The sequence below is a fragment of the Stenella coeruleoalba genome (assembly GCF_951394435.1).
Source record: "Stenella coeruleoalba genome assembly, chromosome: 15".
NCBI lineage: Eukaryota > Metazoa > Chordata > Mammalia > Artiodactyla > Delphinidae > Stenella > Stenella coeruleoalba.
In genome coordinates this window covers 71,973,775-71,992,507 of record NC_137161.1, presented here as the reverse complement: position 1 = coordinate 71,992,507, position 18,733 = coordinate 71,973,775, and the positions used below count along the sequence as shown (strand labels likewise).

General features: G+C 49.1%; 2 protein-coding genes across 2 annotated transcripts; one reads left to right on the top strand and one right to left on the bottom strand.

Annotated features, from left to right (window-relative positions):
* Positions 1-1,261: 1,261 nt before the first annotated feature.
* Positions 1,262-4,910, top strand: ASPHD1 (aspartate beta-hydroxylase domain containing 1). The gene is made up of 4 exons (XM_079945233.1): positions 1,262-1,315; positions 2,217-2,585; positions 3,983-4,096; positions 4,632-4,910. The coding sequence occupies exons 2-4, from the start codon at positions 2,480-2,482 to the stop codon at positions 4,739-4,741; spliced, it is 330 nt and encodes a 109-aa protein (XP_079801359.1). The 5' UTR covers positions 1,262-1,315; positions 2,217-2,479; the 3' UTR covers positions 4,742-4,910.
* Positions 4,911-5,002: 92 nt separating this feature from the next.
* Positions 5,003-18,171, bottom strand: KCTD13 (potassium channel tetramerization domain containing 13). Its single transcript, XM_079946275.1, has 6 exons — positions 17,641-18,171; positions 16,045-16,214; positions 8,675-8,764; positions 8,533-8,585; positions 7,662-7,857; positions 5,003-5,830 (listed from the first exon to the last, which is right to left on the bottom strand). The coding sequence occupies exons 1-6, from the start codon at positions 17,882-17,884 to the stop codon at positions 5,594-5,596; spliced, it is 990 nt and encodes a 329-aa protein (XP_079802401.1). The 5' UTR covers positions 17,885-18,171; the 3' UTR covers positions 5,003-5,593.
* Between the last annotated feature and the right edge of the window lie 562 nt (positions 18,172-18,733).

The window sequence follows — 18,733 nt, the reverse complement described above, 5'->3', positions numbered from 1 at the left end:
TCCGGGGACCTAGGGTGGGGTCGAGGATAGGGAGGGTCCCTACTGTGCTCTAGTGGGGCTTGGCGGGGAGAGGAGGGGGTTGCAGAACCTGGAGAGCCGAGGCTCGGGCACTGGAGCTGCGGGAGGGAGAGCTGAGAAAGGTGTCGAGCCCACGTCAGATCCTGGGGACGGGCGAAGGGAGGGGCTTGGGATTTATTTGGGGGCTGTGGGGGGAGGGAGGAGGAGGAAGTGCAGATGGAAGAAGGAGGGACCACATGAGCCAGGGTCGTAATCCTCACTCCCACGGCCCCTAGGGGAAGCGAAGGCAACTCTGGTCCCAGCAGTAATTATGACCCCTCCCCCAACCATTCCAGCACATTTGGAAACTGAATGTTCTCTTCCCAGGGTGTTGAGGGGCAGCATAGCTGGGTTTGCGCTTGCTCAGCGCCCCCAATATGCCCCCGGCCCTCTTCCAGACCCTTTCAGAGAAGCTCATGTGGAATGCGCTACCTCCTCCTCCAGAAGAATGACAAGTTCCTACGTTTGTGAGAAGTCTAAGGGGTGACAGGCCAGGATCTGGGGAGGGGAGATCCCTCCTCTTACGTACAACATGACCCCAGCCAGCTGCTGGCGGCTTCAACTTTAATTTTTTTCTCCTGGTCTCATCTCGCAAGACCGCTGGAGAGCCCTTTTCAGCACCACCAGAAAGGACAGCTCTTCTCGGCCCCGCCTGAGATGGCCCGGCCCGCGGCGCTGCAGGCGATTGGCTGAAGCCGCCTTCATTATCAATCGGGCTCCCGCCGGGGGTTGGCTCTTGTGAAGGCGATTGGGGGAGGTGGAGTCACAGGCCGACTGGTCGAAGGATCGGCTGACCCACGGACCGGCCGCAGCGTCCCTGTCCGCAGTCTGCGAGCGCCGGTCTTGTCCATCAGTTCGCGCGCTCGCCCCGCCCCTTACTTGCCACGCCCCTCTCAGGCCCCGCCCTTTCGTTTCGCATTGCGGGGCGCTGGAGGTTGGCGCTGTGCCCCCTGAGCCCCACGTGGCGCCCCGTCGGGGCCGGGGGAGGCAAATCCGGAGACGACACCCCCTACCCGGCTGAGTTGCGGTGGCCACTGGGCGAGGGCGGGGGTAGCTAAGCTGAGAGGACTGTGGGGAGGGTGACGTCAGGGTGAGTGGGGGACAAGGAAGGAGCGAGTGGGGGAGGGGGGAGAGAGAGCGAGAGAACCCGTGGGTCGGGTCGAGAGAGAAGCGAGGGCAGGAAGGAGAGAGGGGGAGGAAGGAGAGAGAAGTCGCTGCAGAGGACTGCTGGTTGCGGTTCCCAGGGCTGCGGGTCCAGGTGGGGTAGGAACTGCTGTCCGGGGAAGCTAGAAGGAAAGGCAGAGCGGGGAGGGAAAGAGAGAGCGAAAAGAGGGGCGGGGGGGGGGGGAGCGGTGGTGGAGGGAGGAGAGAAGAAAGGAGACGGGGAGACAGAGGGTGGGGAAAGGAGAGACTGACGGGAGAGGCAGGAAACTGGAGAGAGAGGAAACTGCCCTAAGGAGAAAGAAGAGGAGGAAAGAGGTGAAAGAGGAGGAGGAGAGAGTTGGAAGGAGAAAGAAGTAGAGGAGAGAGGAGAGAGAGGCAGAAGGAGAGGAAGGAAAGGAGAGTTAGAGGTGCATGAAGGAAGCGAGAAAGCAGGAGGTACAAGGTGGAGAGAGGACCTCGGAAGGAGAGAGAACCAAGAGTAGGAATGTGGAAGGGAAACAGCCCAGGGTGTAACCAGGGAGCAGCCATGGAAGGAACCGGTGGAGAACTGGGGGGACAAGGGAACTGGGGTCTGGAAGATGCCCCAGGCCTCTTGGCCAGGGCCTCCCTGCCCATCATGCCTGCATGGCCATTGCCTCTGGCCTCATCTGCCCTTACCCTGCTCCTTGGAGCTCTCACTTCCCTCTTCCTCTGGTACTGCTACCGCCTGGGCTCCCAAGATATGCAGGCCCTAGGGGCTGGGAGTCGGGCTGGGGCTGTCAGTGGTAGGCCTGGAGGGTGCTCTGAGGCTGGCAGACCAAGCCCACGGAGCTCTGGGGAGTCTGTGGAAGGACCTAGGACAGAAGGCCTAGTGAGCCGTCGCCTTCGGGCCTACGCCAGGCGCTACTCTTGGGCAGGGATGGGTAGGGTGAGGCGGGCGGCTCAGGGTAGCCCAGGCCCTGGGGGAGGGCCAGGGGTCCTGGGCATTCAGCGCCCAGGCCTGCTTTTCCTGCCAGACCTGCCCTCAGCCCCCTTCGTGCCACGGGATGCCCAGCGGCATGATGTGGAGCTCCTGGAGAGCAGCTTCCCTGCCATTTTGAGGGACTTCGGGGCTGTGAGCTGGGACTTCTCAGGGACTACCCCTCTGCCTCGGGGCTGGTCCCCACCACTGGCCCCTGGGTGCTACCAGCTCCTGCTATACCAAGCAGGCCGGTGCCAACCCAGCAACTGCCGCCGGTGCCCGGGGGCCTATCGGGCACTGAGGGGGCTGCGAAGCTTTATGAGTGCCAACACCTTCGGCAATGCTGGCTTTTCCGTCCTCCTGCCTGGGGCCCGGCTCGAGGGCCGCTGTGGGCCCACCAATGCCCGAGTCAGATGCCACCTGGGTAAGTGGATGCTACTTACAGACAGCCTCCTCGCCTCCACGATTCCCCCTCCAGACTCTCTTCTCTGCCATCATAGCTTTCTACACTGTGACTCTGATCATGCCTTTCTTCTCGGAAATCTTCCTTGACTCCCTGTCGCCCACAGCAGCATTTCCTGAGCTTCAATGATCTGCAAACCATCTTCATAAGCTTTTCCATAGTCATTTACCACCTGTACTGTTTCTTCATATTGACTCCCCACAATGTTTTGTTTTACTTATTTAAAAGGAATCTTTATAGAAAAATGATAATCAGTATTACTTGACCTAAATAGGAATTATTCATAAAAATAAGTTTAAACTTAAAAAAAGAAAGCTTTAAAAATTCTAGTGAAGTATCCTAGTCTGTGGCTGAAGCCTACACTCTCCTCCTTTAAAAAGGAGCAATGTTGGGAATTGCCTGGTGGTCCAGTGGTTAGGACTCTGTGCTTTCACTGCTGAGGGCCTGGGTTCGATCCCTGGTCCGGGAACTAAGATCCCACAAGACGCAGGACATGGCCCCAAAGGAAAAATAAACATAAAAAGGGCAATGTTAGGGGGGATGTTAAAGTTATGGTAGCACCAAACTGAGATTTTCTTTTCAGTGTTTTAGAGAATGAAAGAAAATGGGGAGAAAAAAAGACTTGTCTTCTGATCGTTGTTTAATGCCATGACTTTGTTTTGCCTATAATCATCTCCTGTGCTACCAGTGGAATGTGTTCTACACTTCAGAGCACACTGGCTTTGAAGAGATCTGGAGCAAGGCCAGATCTTTTCTCCTTATCTCCTACCTGTTCCCTTCTTCCCCTTCTCTCCCACCATGCCCTAAATCATGAACGCCTTCTGGCTGATCCTGGCAGATGCCACACACATGCTCTTAGCCTAGAATGTCTTTCCCCCTTATCACCTCCTGGAAAACTCCTACGTAGCCTTCACGACTCACACTTTCAAATGCCCACCTCCTCTGGAATGTCTTCCTCTTCCCCATCGTTTAAGTTGGCTCCTCAGTTTTCTGCACCCCAGTGTGTGGTCCTTGGCAGGATGGAGCCATGTTTTATACCTTTGGGGGAGAGAGGGCCTAACACACAGTAGGTTCTTGAGTTAAACTGTCAGAAGCCCAAGAGGAGATGCTGCTTCTTTTAGGAAGCTTTCCCTCTTCTCTGAAACAGAATACATTGTGCTTTGCACTGCATTTTCTGTCTCCTAGCATTTCTTTCATCCAGTACTGTATTGTAATTTTACGTGGGTCACCTTCCAGAGAACGAGGAGGGACCACCATAGAACCTAGCATTTAAGACTCTCGGATCTGCTTTTTGACTGAATGGGGTGGGCCCCTTCAATGGAGGCAGGAATGTTGGAGGCCCGGATCTCTTTCTACAGGCCTGAAGATCCCCCCTGGCTGTGAGCTGGTGGTCGGGGGTGAGCCCCAGTGCTGGGCTGAGGGACACTGTCTACTGGTGGACGACTCCTTCCTGCATACAGTGGCTCATAATGGTAATGGGGCTCCCATTCTGCTAGGAGGGATGAGTGACTAAAGAGTTAAGGGGAATAGACTAGAGGCTGCAGAATCGGGCCCAACTGGCTTCCTGTCCTACACCACCATTTTCTAATTGCATGCCCTTGAACAAGTCACATGATTTCTCCAATCACCCGTGAGATAGGGCAACCGCCTTCTTTTACCAAGTGACTGCAAGGATTAAATAAGTTAATGTAAGTGCACAGCAAAGTGGTTCATAGCACGAGACCCTGGGCCTGGACCCCCTGGGTTCCTGTCCTACCTCTGGCATTAGCAGTGTGACCTTGGGCAAGTTATTTAACCTCTTTGTGCCTCAGTTACTTTGCATAAAATGAGAACACTTATGGTACTACCTCACAGTTTGTTCTGATGATTAAGAGTTAATACACATAAAGGATTAGAACACTGGCACTTATTTATAAAGTGTTTGCGTTTATGAGTATTTGGTGAGTGCTCTGGCTTGTAAGTACTTAATGTCAGCTGCTCTGCTGTCTCCATCCCCACGTGCCCTAGGCTCTCCCGAAGATGGGCCTCGAGTGGTCTTCATCGTGGACCTTTGGCATCCCAATGTGGCTGGGGCCGAACGCCAGGCCCTCGACTTTGTCTTCGCACCAGACCCTTGAAGGAAGGTGCTCCCTTCAGACATCTGGGCTGGAGAGATGCTGCGCTCGGGGATGGCCTGAGTGGTAGCCAGGACCACCTCTCCATTGCAGGGGGTGGGGTGGGGCTGAGGGTGGGAACTGGCCAGTGAACACCGAAATATAGATTTTAAAATCCTCTCCTAACTCCTGACTACTTTCTTCCCAGCTACCAGCCCAGGGAAAGGCTGGGGGCAGGGGTCTGTGTCTTCTCCCATCCAACTAGCCAGGTACCTCCCTAACAAGCCATATACCTGGCCCTTTCTCTGGGAGCCAGCACCAGACCCTCAACTCAACTTTATTCCAATAATTTAATAGAAAATTATAATAATAAATAATATGAAAAAATTGAGAAGATGCTGACCTGGTACAGGCCCAGGCCCACCTAGTACAAAGTTAAGGAGGTAGGGAGGATGTTGGGGAAGCAGGAGGGAGGCAAACTGCCCTGCACAATGGTGAGGAGGCGGCTCAGAATGTGGTGGGTGTTATTAAGGGCTGGCTTGACACTTTGGTGTGTACAATGTCCTAAAAAAAGACAAAGGGAATTCTAAATCCTTCTAAACCAGCTGGTGAGGGAAGAGGGCAGGACAAGGATGGGGAGGAGGCAACCAATGTAGGCCTTCTGAAGGCCTCTGAGGGGAGGGGCTGGAATGTACTCTGTGGTTAGCAATGAGGTGGGAATGGATGGAAAAGGGCCAAAGTGAACTGTACCATGCAATGAAGGGATGGAAGAAGGACCCACGACTTGGCCAGCAAAGCCGGGGCAAAGGTCTGGGAAGGGGAGGAAGAGAGAGACGGACTGGGTCCCAGCGGCCAGAGGAAGACTCGGGGCAAAGCTCAGTCCTTGAAGACAATCTGTTGGCCGTGAGGACGCTCGTCGTGGGTGATGTGGCGCCGGACATGGATTCTGCGGACACGGTGCTCTCGGTTCTCCTCGTCCTCCCCTCGGCCTGCCCCGCCACCTCCAGCTGCACCTCCTGTGGCCTCCAAGAGGGCTGGGTCTGGGCCTCGGGGAGTCTCGTAGATCAGGATGTTCAGGGTCTCCTCAAAGATCCGGGCCTCTGGGAATTCCACCTGCAAAAGGCCAGCAACCCCCAGCTCCCTCCCTCTGGCTCCACTCTTACGCAGCCATCCCCTCCCCCAGGCTGCTCCTGCACTGTCTCGCCACTCCTATAGCCTCTGCAGTCACAGGTTCCTTTAGCCTGGACTGTCCTCTTTGCAACTTCTTTGCTCAGCTAAGTCACACTTATACTTCAACGTCCAGCTCTGAAGTCAGGCAGAGAGTTATTTGTTTTCTGTCCTTTGTTGCCAAGTCTCTTGGTATATCTTTTTTTTTTTTTTTTCTTGGTATATCTTTTCATTTGACAAATATTTACTGAGTGACTGCACTGTACCAGGTGTTGTTCTGGGCAATGGGAATATAGCAGTGAACAAAACAGGCAAAGTTCCTGTCCGCAGGAAGTTTACATTCTAGGGCGAGGACCCAGACATATATGTAATAAGATATAAAGTGTCAGATGACGATAAATGTTACGGAAAAATTATAGCAGGAAAAGGGTGTGGAGATGGCCACCGCCAGGAATGTTACAACTTTAAAGAGGGAGCTCAGAGAAGGCCTCACTGAGAAGGTGACATCTGACCAATAGCCAAAGGAAAGGAGGGAAGGAACCAGATGGAGAGCTAGAGACAGATCAGTCTGGGAAGGGAACAGCTCTGGGGTCAGGAACTCGCTTAGTGTATCTGAAGATCAGTGCAAGCCCAAAGCAACAAGGCAGGGTGAAGGAGAGTAGTACGGGATGAAGAGGTGGTTAGGGGTTCCCCTTGTGTGGCTTGGAGGGATATAAACAAAAAAACTTTAACAAGCTGCATTCTCATTACTGGTTTATCTTCCTGTCTTCCCAATTACAGAGGAAGCTACTTGGAAACTGGATTATTCACTCATTCACGCATTCAATAAATGTTTCCTAGCTTCTGCGGCGTGATAAAGGCCTGGCTAGTGCTACAGAGATGGGGGGGGAAAAAAAGATTCAGCTCTACTCTCAAGAAGCTAACTCCTTGCTGCTGAAGTAAACACTCCTACTCCCCCATCCCCAGCAGACTACAATCAACATTGTGTTTGGCTGACAGGGGGGTATGACCAACTTTGTCTGGGGTTGTTGGGCTGAAAGTTCATGAGTGGTGTCCCAGAGAAAGTGATGCTTGGCTTAGGTCTTAAAGATTAAGCACAAGTCCATTAGGCAGACAGGAATGAGGAAAAGTAATTCCAAGAAGAGGGAATAGTGTGTGCAAAGGTAGGGGTGTGTGAAATAGCACTGGGTGCTTAAGAGACTTTCAAGATCTCCAGTGTATCTGAGGCACATCCTTCATGTCAAGGTCAGAAGGGACCAGGCTGATAAGATCTTCAGGGGCCAGACGTCATGACAGAGGGCTTGTACTTTACTCAGAATCTTATTCGCCTTGATTTCAAGCCTCTTCAGTGCTCAGGACGTATCTGCTGATGATTGCCATGTTAATGACTCAGGGCCTACAACCTCAGTGTGTTCTAAGCACCTGAAGTTTTAAGAACCTACTCTGGGTCATGGATCCTTCTGAAATTCTAATGACAACTATGGTCCTTCTATATAGAAAAATGCATACCCACTCCCAAAACTGCACACTCTTTCAAGATAGCCTTGAAACCCAACTGGCCTAGATTAAGAATCCCACTCTAATCCAACACCCTCCTTTCACAGGTAGAGAAGCAGAGACCCACAGAAGTCAGATGACTTGCCCAAGGTTACAGAACTAAGACCCCAGAACTTAGAACTCCGGTGATGGATTTCCCCTGCCTGATCTGCTGAGCTGCCTGTGCTCGTCCTGCCCACCACCACAGCCCTCCCTGGCCAGGCCCTGAACCCCTTCTGACCTTGGTCTGCTTCTTCTCCGTGGCATAGACAATGGAGGTGCAGCACACCTCGGCGATTTTGCGGCCCTGCCCGTAGAAAGACCAGCAGCAGATCTCATCCCCCAGAACATCCTTGAGGAAAAGCAGCCGCCCATGGAAGCGCAGGGCCAGTTTGTCAAACAGCTCGATGTTCTTAAGTAGGTTGTCATCTGAAGTGCTGAGGACCAGGGGGCCAAGAGGCTCAGCACAAATGGCTTCCTCCCTCTGTTCCCCCAAGCTTAGGGGCCCAGATATCTAGCACTCTAGTCCTACCTAGGAGTTTGGTGCCCAGAATGGAGCTTCCTCCACCCCTGGGGCCAGGCTAAGGAGGCCTCAGAACGGAAGCAGCATTTGCTCAGCAAATCCCAGCACAGCAGAGTGGCTACCCCATGCAGGTTCTGGAGCCAAGCTACCTCACCTGGCATCCTAGCTCTACCACTTTTTAACTGAGTGACACTCAGCAAGTTACTTCACCTCTCGGTGCCTCAGTTGCCTCATCTGTAAAATGGAGATCACAACAATACCTCCTTCAAACAATTGTGAGGATTATGTGAGGAAGTATATGCAAAGCACTCAGAGCCATGCCTCTTATAAGAAATGCTAGTAATTATCATCTGATGCTCACCTGGACCCCAGTTTACTGATGATAAAAGTGAAGCTCAGAAGTGAAAATGACCTGTCCAAAGTACCCAGTGGGTAAGTGGCAGAGCTAGAATTTGCATCCAGGCAGGATTCTTTTCGCCCCCCACCCCCCGCCCCCATGCGGCCATAATCCTCCCCTTGGGCCAGGGGCAGAGCTGTGCTTGAGCCCAGGATTCCACCCAGTGCACCTCCCCGCCCCTGAGGGGGTCACCTGGTGTAGGAGTACTTGTTGTTACTGCGGTTGTGCAGGAGCTTCACCACGGGCTGTTGCGGGAGAAAGGATGGAGAAGGGTGGGGGTCAGGCTGCCGGGATAGGCCCCCAGCCTCCACCCTACAGGGCTCAGGGGCCTCACCTTGGAGGTGCTGGCCAGGAGCTGCTGCTCCTCCCGGGGAGATGTCACCGTGGGGATGAGGCACAGCGGGGACAGGTTCTCCCTTTTTTGCTGGAGAAGAAGCGGAAGGTGATTAACAGCACAACCAGAGGTCACTCACTCCCCAACCTAAAAGCCTTCAAAAACTGCTTGTTGCCTTTGGGAAAAAAATCCAGACTCCTTAGTAGTCCACACAAGACTCTGCAGGATGCGAACTCTGATCTCGTCTCTACCACTCTCCCCTGCCTGCTGGACTTCAGCCCCACCTGTTCCTTCGCGCATCCAGCTTGTGCCCACCAGGCCCTTTGCAGCTGCCACTGCTGGCAACAGCCTGCACTCGGTTGCATGGCTGGCCCCTTCATGCCATTCAGATCTCAACTCAAACAGTACCCCTAGGAGGGTGCTGGTCCTCCACCCTAAGCTCCCTGGCTAAGCAGCCTCCTCTACTTCTTCTTTTTCACACTATCAGTTCACTTTCTTCATGGCACTCAGTTCCTCATATTTTCTCATTTTTTGGTATATTTGCTCCTGGTCTCTACCTAGACAATAAGTATCAATTTACAGTAGATGAATAAATATCTGGTGAATGAACGAACTGGGCTAGGTGGAAGGCTGGAGGGAGAATCAGAACCAGACACATAGGTTTCTTTCCTCTTCTCTGCTTTCTAGAATCTTCATGCCAAAACCCCTCTCACCTCTCCCAACCTAAAAACTAGATGTGCAATTCTAATACAAATTCCAGCAGATTTTTTTTTTTGAGAAACTCCTAAGACTTTTTCTAAAATTAATTTGGAAGAATAAGTCTACTGTTACTTAGGTCAATTTTTAAAAAGAGTCAAGCAAGAGAAGAGATTGACCCTCCCAGATACTAAAATATCTTACAAAGCCATAATAATGAAAACAATGTAGTTCTGGTGCAGAAACAAACAAAAACAATAAAACATAATAGAGAACTTGGAAACAGACTGGTGTATATAGGAGAACTGATATTTTTAGAGAGAACATCACAAATCAGTGGGGCAAGTGTGTATTAGTTATCGCTGTATAACAAACTGTCCCCAAACTGAACGGCTTAAACCAACAGCAAATAACTTATTACCCATTTCTGTGGGTCAGAATAGATATTCAGAAATTCAGGAGTGGCTTAGCTCAATGTTTTTGGCATGGGGTCTCTCACAAGGTTACAGTCAAGTCAGGTGGGGCTGCAGTAATCTGAAGGCATGTCTGGGTTTGGAAGATTTGTTTCTGAGAAAGCTTATTCAAATGGCTGGCAAGTTCAGGCTGGCTATTGGCAGGAAATATCTGATCCCTGTCATTTAGACCTCTCCGTTGGGTTGCTTGAGTGTCCTCACAATATGGCAGCTGGCTTCTCCAGAGCAAATAATCCAAGAGAGAGCAAGGTGGAGGCCTCACTGTCTTTTATGACCTAGTTCTGTTAGCCCTATTCAGTGTGGGCGGGAACAACACAAGGCAATGAGTACTAGGGAACAAGAATCATTGGGGACTGCCTTGGAGGCTGGCTCCACAGTCCGCTTTCTGGCTCCCATTGATTCAAATCCCTCCCATACACAAAACACACTCACCCCCTCCCAAGATCCCCCAAAGTCCCATCCTATTACAGCACTGAAGTACAGAATCTGGTCATCTAAATCAGGTCCAGGTGGGGACGATGCTCCTTGGGAGGTGTTCCTTAACTATAGCTCCTTAGGTACATTTTCTCTGGATCTGATGACCTGTGAACTAAAGAGACTAGTTATCTCTTCCACACATTCCACATGCAACATGTGCAACAGGCATTAGGATAAACACTCTTGTTCAAAAGGTGAGGAGGGGTGCAGGAGGCACAGAGAAGTCACTGCTTCACAGAAATTCTGTAATCCAGTTGGACAAATATTGGGAGCTCTCTGATGTCTACTCCTGTCCAGGAATGATTCTCTATGGCTCTTGGCTCTGACCTGAGTCATCCTTCCATTTCCATGAAAGACAGTCCGTGTTTGCAGCTCCATAGTTTCCTTAGCCTGCTTTCTGCCTGTAGAACTTCGAGGGTCCAAAGGCTTCTTCTCCTCTTGTACTGTCTCTGTCCCTTCCAGTCTAAGCTGGCAGTGTTTCTGCCAATATAATTCTCTTAAAAACTTAATGGGTGTCTTGTGAGTCCTGGGGTTCAGTTCATTAGACAAAAGCCTCACCCACACATCTTTGTGAGATAAGCTCTTCTCTACTTTGGGCTTATGCTGAGACTGCTGCCTGACAATAGCCTTAAGCTTCTTAGAAGTGCTATTATTTGATTGAATGGTTCTCTGAGGCATCTTCTTGGATATTTCTGAGGTCTTAAGGGATTTTACAATCACATCCTCAGCTTCATCTTTAGACCATGTTTTACTGAGAATGCCCTGTGTTTGATCTTTGCCTGGAAGCTATTTGCTGATTTTAACATCAGTTGTTATCTGCAAGACTGGGAATTTTCAAGCCCCCAAAATTCCTGGCTCCTTTTTGTTCAATTCTTTTTCCTTTAGCTTACCCTCTCCTCTTCTGTTTCACTATAAGCAACAAGAAACCTGTGGCACTTCAACATTCTATCTGGAAATTTCTTTAGCTAGATCACCCAGATCATTAGTATGTTTTCTACTTTCTACATTACTGTAGGAGACAGTGTTGCTACTTCTGCCACTATATAACAAGGATCCCCTTTCTACCACTTTCCAGTAAACATGTTCCACACTGCAGCCTCCCCAAAGGTCATCAGACTTCTACGAATACTCTTTAAAGCTCTTTAGGCTTTTATTAACACTGTTCTCAAGTCCTTCCAGCTTCTGCCCTCTTCCCAGTTCTAAAGCTGCTCCCACATTTTAGGTTTTTGTTACGGCAGAACCCCACTCCAGATACCAAAATCTGTTATCCGTTACTGGGTAACAAATTAGTACAAACTTAGCAGCTTAAAACAACAATAAACATTTATTATCTCACACAGTTTCTGTGGGTTGGGAGCTTGAGACTGGCTTAGTTAGGTGGTCCTGGCCGAGGGTCTCTCATGAAGTTGGAGTCCAAGTGTTGACCAGGGCTGTAGTTATCTGAAGACTTGATTGGGCCTAAAGGATCCAATTCTGGGATAGTTCACCAATTTGGCTGGAAGTCTGTGCTGGCTGTTGGCAGGAGGCTTCAGTTCCTCACCAAGTGGACCTTTCCCTTAGGGCTGCATGAATATGCTCACATGGCAGCTGGCTTCCCCAGAGTGAGTGATCCAAGAGAGGCAGAAACTGCTGTGGGTCTTTTATGACCTAGCTTTAGAAGTCACACACTATCATCTCTGCAATCTCCTACTGGTTACATAGGTCAGCCCTATTCAGTGTGGGAGGGGACTAAGCAAGAGCCTGAATAAGCAAGAGGCAAGAATTGCTGGTGGCCATCTTGGATGCTGGCTACCACAGATTGTGTAGTAGATGGCATTGAGAAAACTAGCTCAGTCCACAGAGGACAACAAACAGTTGAATCCCTTCATAATTCGCATTTATGACAGTGAATTCCATATAGAAAAGGTAAAACTATAAAGCTAATAAAAAATGTAGAATGAACTTCTTAAACAAGATCCTAAGAGGATACACCATTAGAAAAATAAAAAGAGGAATGTGACTATATCAAAATCAAGAATCTCTCCAGTTGACAATGAAAAGTATGACTTTATAAATAATTTCACGTAATAATGTTGAAGGAATTATAATTATTCTACAACCCTAATGAAATTATTGATTCAGGTGAGAATTATAAATGGATGTGTGGTTGATAGGTAACTGCCATTCATAAAATGCCTAAATTACTTTATAGTTAGCAACAAGGAAGTGTAACTACGATGGAGGGATCAAACCATCATCATCTGAATCTAGGGGCCAATACTGAGCATCACTAATGATGGGTCATATTAACAATATTGTAGGTCTCGATATAACACAGTTATGATATATGTAACATTACTTAACATGCTTTCCAACCAAAATGTTTAATATCAAGCTTTTAAATCTACCCTCTAATTTAGAGAAAACTCAGGATAGGGTAGGGTAACAAACCACATCAGGCGAATTTGGAGAGCAGGTCACTGTGAAGGACAACTGATGGTCAGTATTATGAGAAAGTCAGTATTTTGAGAAAAAAGGGACTGCTTGGATTGGAAAAAGAACATAATGACCAGATGTAATGCAAGGATCTAGATCGGGTCCTGGTTTAGATGAACCATCTATAAAAGACATTTCTGGAACAAACAGAGAAATGTGTATATGCCCCTCATGTTATATAAAATTTCACTGACATGGAAAGACGGCAATTATTAACAAACAAACAAAAAGCGTACTACAAAACAGCACACACAGCATAATCATATTTTGGCAAACACACACACAGGAAAAGACCTAGAAGGATATTTGGTGCTTTTATTATTTTGATGATCTGTGTTTTCTAAATTTCTACAATACTTATAGACTGCTTTAGAAATAATAAACATTTATTTATAATTAAAAAGAATAATTTCTATTCAACAACAGATGCCACAGACAGGTGACATTCTAAGAGAAATTATTGGTAACATCTAAAACTGACTAGAAATTATTATCTAAAACACACTTTCTCAACTGGGCTTCCTCACTGAATATCAAAACCCAGCAAATAATCTGAGTAACTATTTTCCCAACTCTTCTGAGAATGTCAGGTAAATAGTACCATTCTAGATGCACAGGAGAAGTTAATTTATTATGTAAAATACATGCCTTAGAGTAATAGGGCTTAATTCTCCCTAGGAACTAAGCTAAAATATGTAAGAATCTCCTGCAAAACAACAAGAAAAAGATAGGAAACTCAGTAGAAAATTTGGTAAAGAATATGAATTGGCAATTCACTGAAGGGGAAACCAAAAAAGCTAGTATGTGAAAAGATGCTCAATCTAATTAGTAATCAGAAGCACGCAAATTAAAATGAAATCACTCTATACCAATCAGATTAGCAAAATTAGAATGCTGGGTGATGCCATGAGTTGCTGAGGATATGCAGAAACAGGATTCCTTATGCACTGCTCATCAAGAGTACAAGGTGCTACAGCCATTTGGGAGAGTAATCTGATGATACTTGCTGAAATTCGTTTGCATGTGTCCTGCGGCCCACCAATTCCATTCCCAGCTACAGTCATGAGAAACACTGACCCAGGACCCACAAGGGCACACGTACAAAGATGCTCATGGTGGCATCGTTTGTGGGGGCAGGAAGCGGGAGGCAATCTAGGTTTCCAACCTCAGGGGAATGTATAAATAAAATATGGTTGAATGCACACCATAGATTCCTGTGCAGCGGTCAGAAGCAAAGAACTAAATGTACATACAGCAGCATGAATAGAACTTGGAAAAAGTGTTGAATTAAGAAACAGAACACACAATCCATAGCTCAATGACATTTATGGAAATTTAAAATACATGTGTATACAAAACAATGTTTTAGTTTTTTAATGGTACAAACATAATCCAAGGAAATGTATTAAAACATTAGAACTGGAGGGGTACCTATGGGGAAAAGGGAAGTGGGCAGGGGACTGGGAATGAAGGAAAAAATAAAAAGAGAAAAGATCTGCATAGACTAATGATGTTTAAGTGTCACACACTGAGAAGTATGCTGAACTCAATTCTCTGTACCAGAATCTTAAAAACAACGGGATTTCCCTGGTGGTCGACTGGTTAAGACTCCCAGCTTCCACTGCAGGGGGCACGGGTTCGATCCCTGGTCGGGGAACTAAGATCCCGCATGGTACACGGGGCGGCCAAAAAGGAAGAAAGAAACAAGCAAACAAAAAACTCCAAACCCCAAACCTCCAAACAAACAAGCATATTCTAGCTGAGTGGAGTGGGGAATGAGAATGGTCTCGGGGAAGCTTGCAAAGGAGGCAGCTGAGCACAGAAGAAAAAGCACTGCACTTGGGAGTCAGGCACCTGGGGTTGACTCTGAGCTTTGCTGCTTACCGGCTCTTTCACCTTGAATATATCCTCAGCTTCCCTCATGTTTCTTTTTATGTCAAACAGGGGTAGAAGAAGGTAAAAGAACCAATCCTAACACACAGTGGATGTGAGATAACATTAGATAAATGTAAAGTTACAGAACAGGAATGCACTTCCAAAATCATCTAGTTTGATGTTTTTTAAACTGCAAGTGGTAACCCACTAATGGGTCATGAAATAAATTTAATGGGTTCCAAACGGCATCAGAAAGAAAGAAAACAGAATATGTCAGAGTGTATTTCACTAAAAGTATCATTTTATAAAACTTAATTGAGTCATATATATGCAAGTATAAAATGCATTTTATGCATCTCCATGAGATGCAGTCAAAAAGCTTGAAAAACATAGATATCGCCCAAAGGAATTCTATACTTTTGGATTTCAAGGTCCAATAAGTATTCCCCAAGATAACAGAAAGTTGTTCATAGTTGCCACTTTTTAATATATTGAATATAAAGGGCATCAAAAAAAATTTTTACAATCTCCTATTAATATTGTATCATAAAAGGACACTTTTCACATTGTAAAAATAGAACAGAATAAAAGGCTTTATGTGAAACTCACTACACTGCACATATTTTTCTCATTTCCCTATCTTTTGGAACATGAGAACAGAATGCCAGAGGTAGGAATCGACTCACTCAAGGTCAGTCAGTCAGCTGTGGTGGAGTGACACTTAACCCATATCTCCTGGCTGTGCTTTCCAAACTCTTCTCAGAATCCTAAGAGATCCCCAGAAAAGAAGCCCAGCAGGTGGGGCCCTGGAACCCCCAACCCTGTTTTATTGGGTGTGACTGCTTCTATAGTATTTCACTGCTAGAAAAAAAAGAATTATTTAAAGCCCTGGGAGGGATGGAATGCTGCCTCCCAGGATAGGACCAGTTCATGGAGGTCATTATATTCCAATTTAAATTCAGATTTTTTTTTTTTTCCCTTAGTGGGACAAGGGCATTATTTGGGATTTCTGAGCAAGGGAGAGAATAAATTGGGATTGTGTTTAAGGATCATTATTCAGGTGCTAGTGTAACAGCTGGATTGGCTGGGTAGAAACAGCAAGAAACAGAGACAGTAGTCATTTAACCACTGCAGTAGTCTTGGCATGAGGTGGTGAGGGGGGCCCTGCCTGAGACAGCAGAAATGCACAGGACAGTACCCCCAAATTCTCTGGTGTCATGGCCAGGCAGAGCCAGGCCAGAGGCAACTCCTCCAGGCAGTGCCCCATACTTCCTTTTGTTTTTCTTTAATATCTTAATAGCTAACTGCTTGGGCAGCTCTCCCAGGGACATGAGCATAGGGGTGGGACTCAGGAGGTGGGGAAGGGACCCTCACCTGCAGTGCCAGCTGGCAGTCCTCAATCAGTCCCTGTACCAGGTAGTAGCGTGCTTCGCCCAGAAGCTCCCCCAGTTCTCTGGTACTCTCAGGCAGTGGCACGGACCCGTCCCGCAGGTAGTTGAGGATTGTACCAAAGTGGCGGCCGCTCCGGTCAATCAGCACCCAACCTGGTGTGGTGGGGAGAGGCAGGAGGAAGGATGGCTTTGCTAAAGGCTGTGGAGCTACTAAATTTTTATGAAAGAAGGATTCGAAAGCCACAAGTCTTAATAGTGATCTGTCTCAAGCCTGTGCCATAGCTAAGAAAATCCCTTTAAAACATCTCCAGTGAGTTCTCCCATAAGCCCCTTTTTAACACAGCCAGCCACAGAGAATTAATTCCCTCCCAAGTCTGTGCTACACTGAGAAGGTTCTCACCATCAGAGAGTTCATACAGATTACCTTATCAATAAACCTCTAACCTCTTGTGCTAATTCTGACCATCCTATTTAATTAGAATGTCCACCCCACCGTCCAATTTACTACCATTTTAACCTTTATATTCTTCCTAGAATATAAAGATATATATTCTTCATTCTATTCTTCATAATATACTTATTGCTATCTGAAATTACATATTTCGCTTTTGTTTTAGCATGTTTACTTGCTTATTCTCCCCCTGCCCCCACAAAAAAAGAAAACTCCATAAGGCTTAGCTTATCAGATTTGTGTACCAAACTATCTCCCGCACTGGCATTTTACAAATACTTATTGAATAAATAAATTCTTCACCTTCAGGTATTTGAAGGCTGAGCTCTACCTCCCCAAATTTTACTTTCCTGCTCTCACAACCCTCGTTAACCCCTTCTGAATCCACTCCACCTCCACCACCCTCAACCCTGCCACCAAACTTTAAGGTTCCACTTGGGCATATGGGGCCCAGACCTGAATGCAACACTTCGGGAAGGTAAGGGGCTCGCCTGCCAAAGAGAACTGTCCACTCTCCGCTCTGGCGTCCCTGGCAAACCCAAAGCTGCCCTCTCCTTCTACAGTCTGTATTTACAGATGGAGTCCTAGAGTGTAGAGGAACCTCCGTTAGGGGAACGGAGACCGACAAGATCCTCCAACTCTCGGGGATGGCTGTTGGCAGCGCTGAGGTAGAGAGGGGAACAAAAGGCTGGGCAGGTGGAAGAAACTGATGAAGGGTGCCTGGAAGGATGTTGTTGGCAGCTGGGCTGGTTCCCAAGTCTTTTGAGCTGAGGCGTGAAGGGTGGGAGAGTCAGTGGGAAGCAGTCATGAAAATTGGGAGCTGACACGTTGAATCACTTACCACAGCGCTCGGCAGAGTAGTTGGAGGGGCGGGGTGGATGGTGCGGCGGGGCGGGGGATGTCCATGAATGTTGGTTACTACTGCTGGGGGTAAAGATCGGGGGAGGGAGGGCGCTCATGACCGAGCCAGGCGAGATGAGACGGGATGTGGGGTCTGGAGGGGGTGAGAATGAACTGACTGGACGGTGGCAGAGAACGGGCATGAGGAGACTGGGCCAGGAAAGACCACGGGAAAGGGAGACGTGGATCTGGAGGACGCAGGACAGTAAGCAAGGGCAGCTCGCGTACCTCCGGCGTCAGTGAGCACCTCCGCGCGGCCGCTGAACATGGCCTTGAGCATGGTGTCCTGTCCCGTGAGGGTGCGCAGCGTCGTGTAGTGCAGCGAGCCGCCCACGTTCAGCTTCACGTACTTGCTGTTCGTGGTCAGTGGCTTGAGACCGGAGGCAGCGGAGCCAGGTTCGAGACCTGAGGGCTTAGGGACTTCCAGGAACGGGGCCTCGGCCGCCTCTGGGCCCGAGGCCTCGGCCGACATGCCTGGTGGTGGCGGCGGGCAGCGATCCTAGGTTCTCTCTGCGCCCCCCGGCCGCTCCCAAAGACCCCGGTCCTGAGCCCTCGGGCCGGACCTCTGGGACCGCACGCCTCTACACCGCCGCTACTCAAAGACACTGTCCCTCAGACCCATAGCGCCTGCACCGCCCGGAAGCCGGGCGAGCAGCTGCGCAGGCGCGTCAAGCTCCCGCCCCCGACCTCGCGGGGCCGGAAGTGCGGAGCATGCGTAGTCGCCTTGGGCCGTTGGAGGGGTTGAGCGCCGGCTGCCGCGGGGTAGGGCGCCGCGGGAAGTGCGGTCCAGTCGCCAGTGCTGGAGACCCGGTGTAGGAGGCGCTTGGCCACTAGCCTGTTGTGGAAACGGGTGTCCCTGCCGCGTGTCTCTGCTCTCAGAGCGCTTCGTGGGCGTAAAGGGAAAAGTGGCCCAGAGAAGCAGGGGATTGGGCACAGTTTCCCGCCTCCCATCCCCGCGCATTTGACAGACTGAGGGGAGCTGCGAACGAAGCACCAAGGGACGCTCTTAAAGGAGGCTAGAGGGATGTGGCCTCGCAGAGGAGATGGCGGTAGTGCTAGGGCATGCAGGGTGTGAGCAGGGTAAGGTCGTCATGGAAGGCTTCCCTGAGGAGGTGATACTGAGCTGAAGCTCAGAAGAAGCGGCCCCGTGGAGGTGTGAGGGCGGAGAGTTACTGGCAGAGCCAAGGGCAAATACAAAGACCCTCAGGCCGGAACACACTTGGCATATTTGAGAAGCAGAAAGAAGGTCAGGAGTGGCTGGAGCAGCTGAGCAAAGGCCTTAGAATCCCAGCCGGTGTCGTGAGACACCCAACCCCTAAAG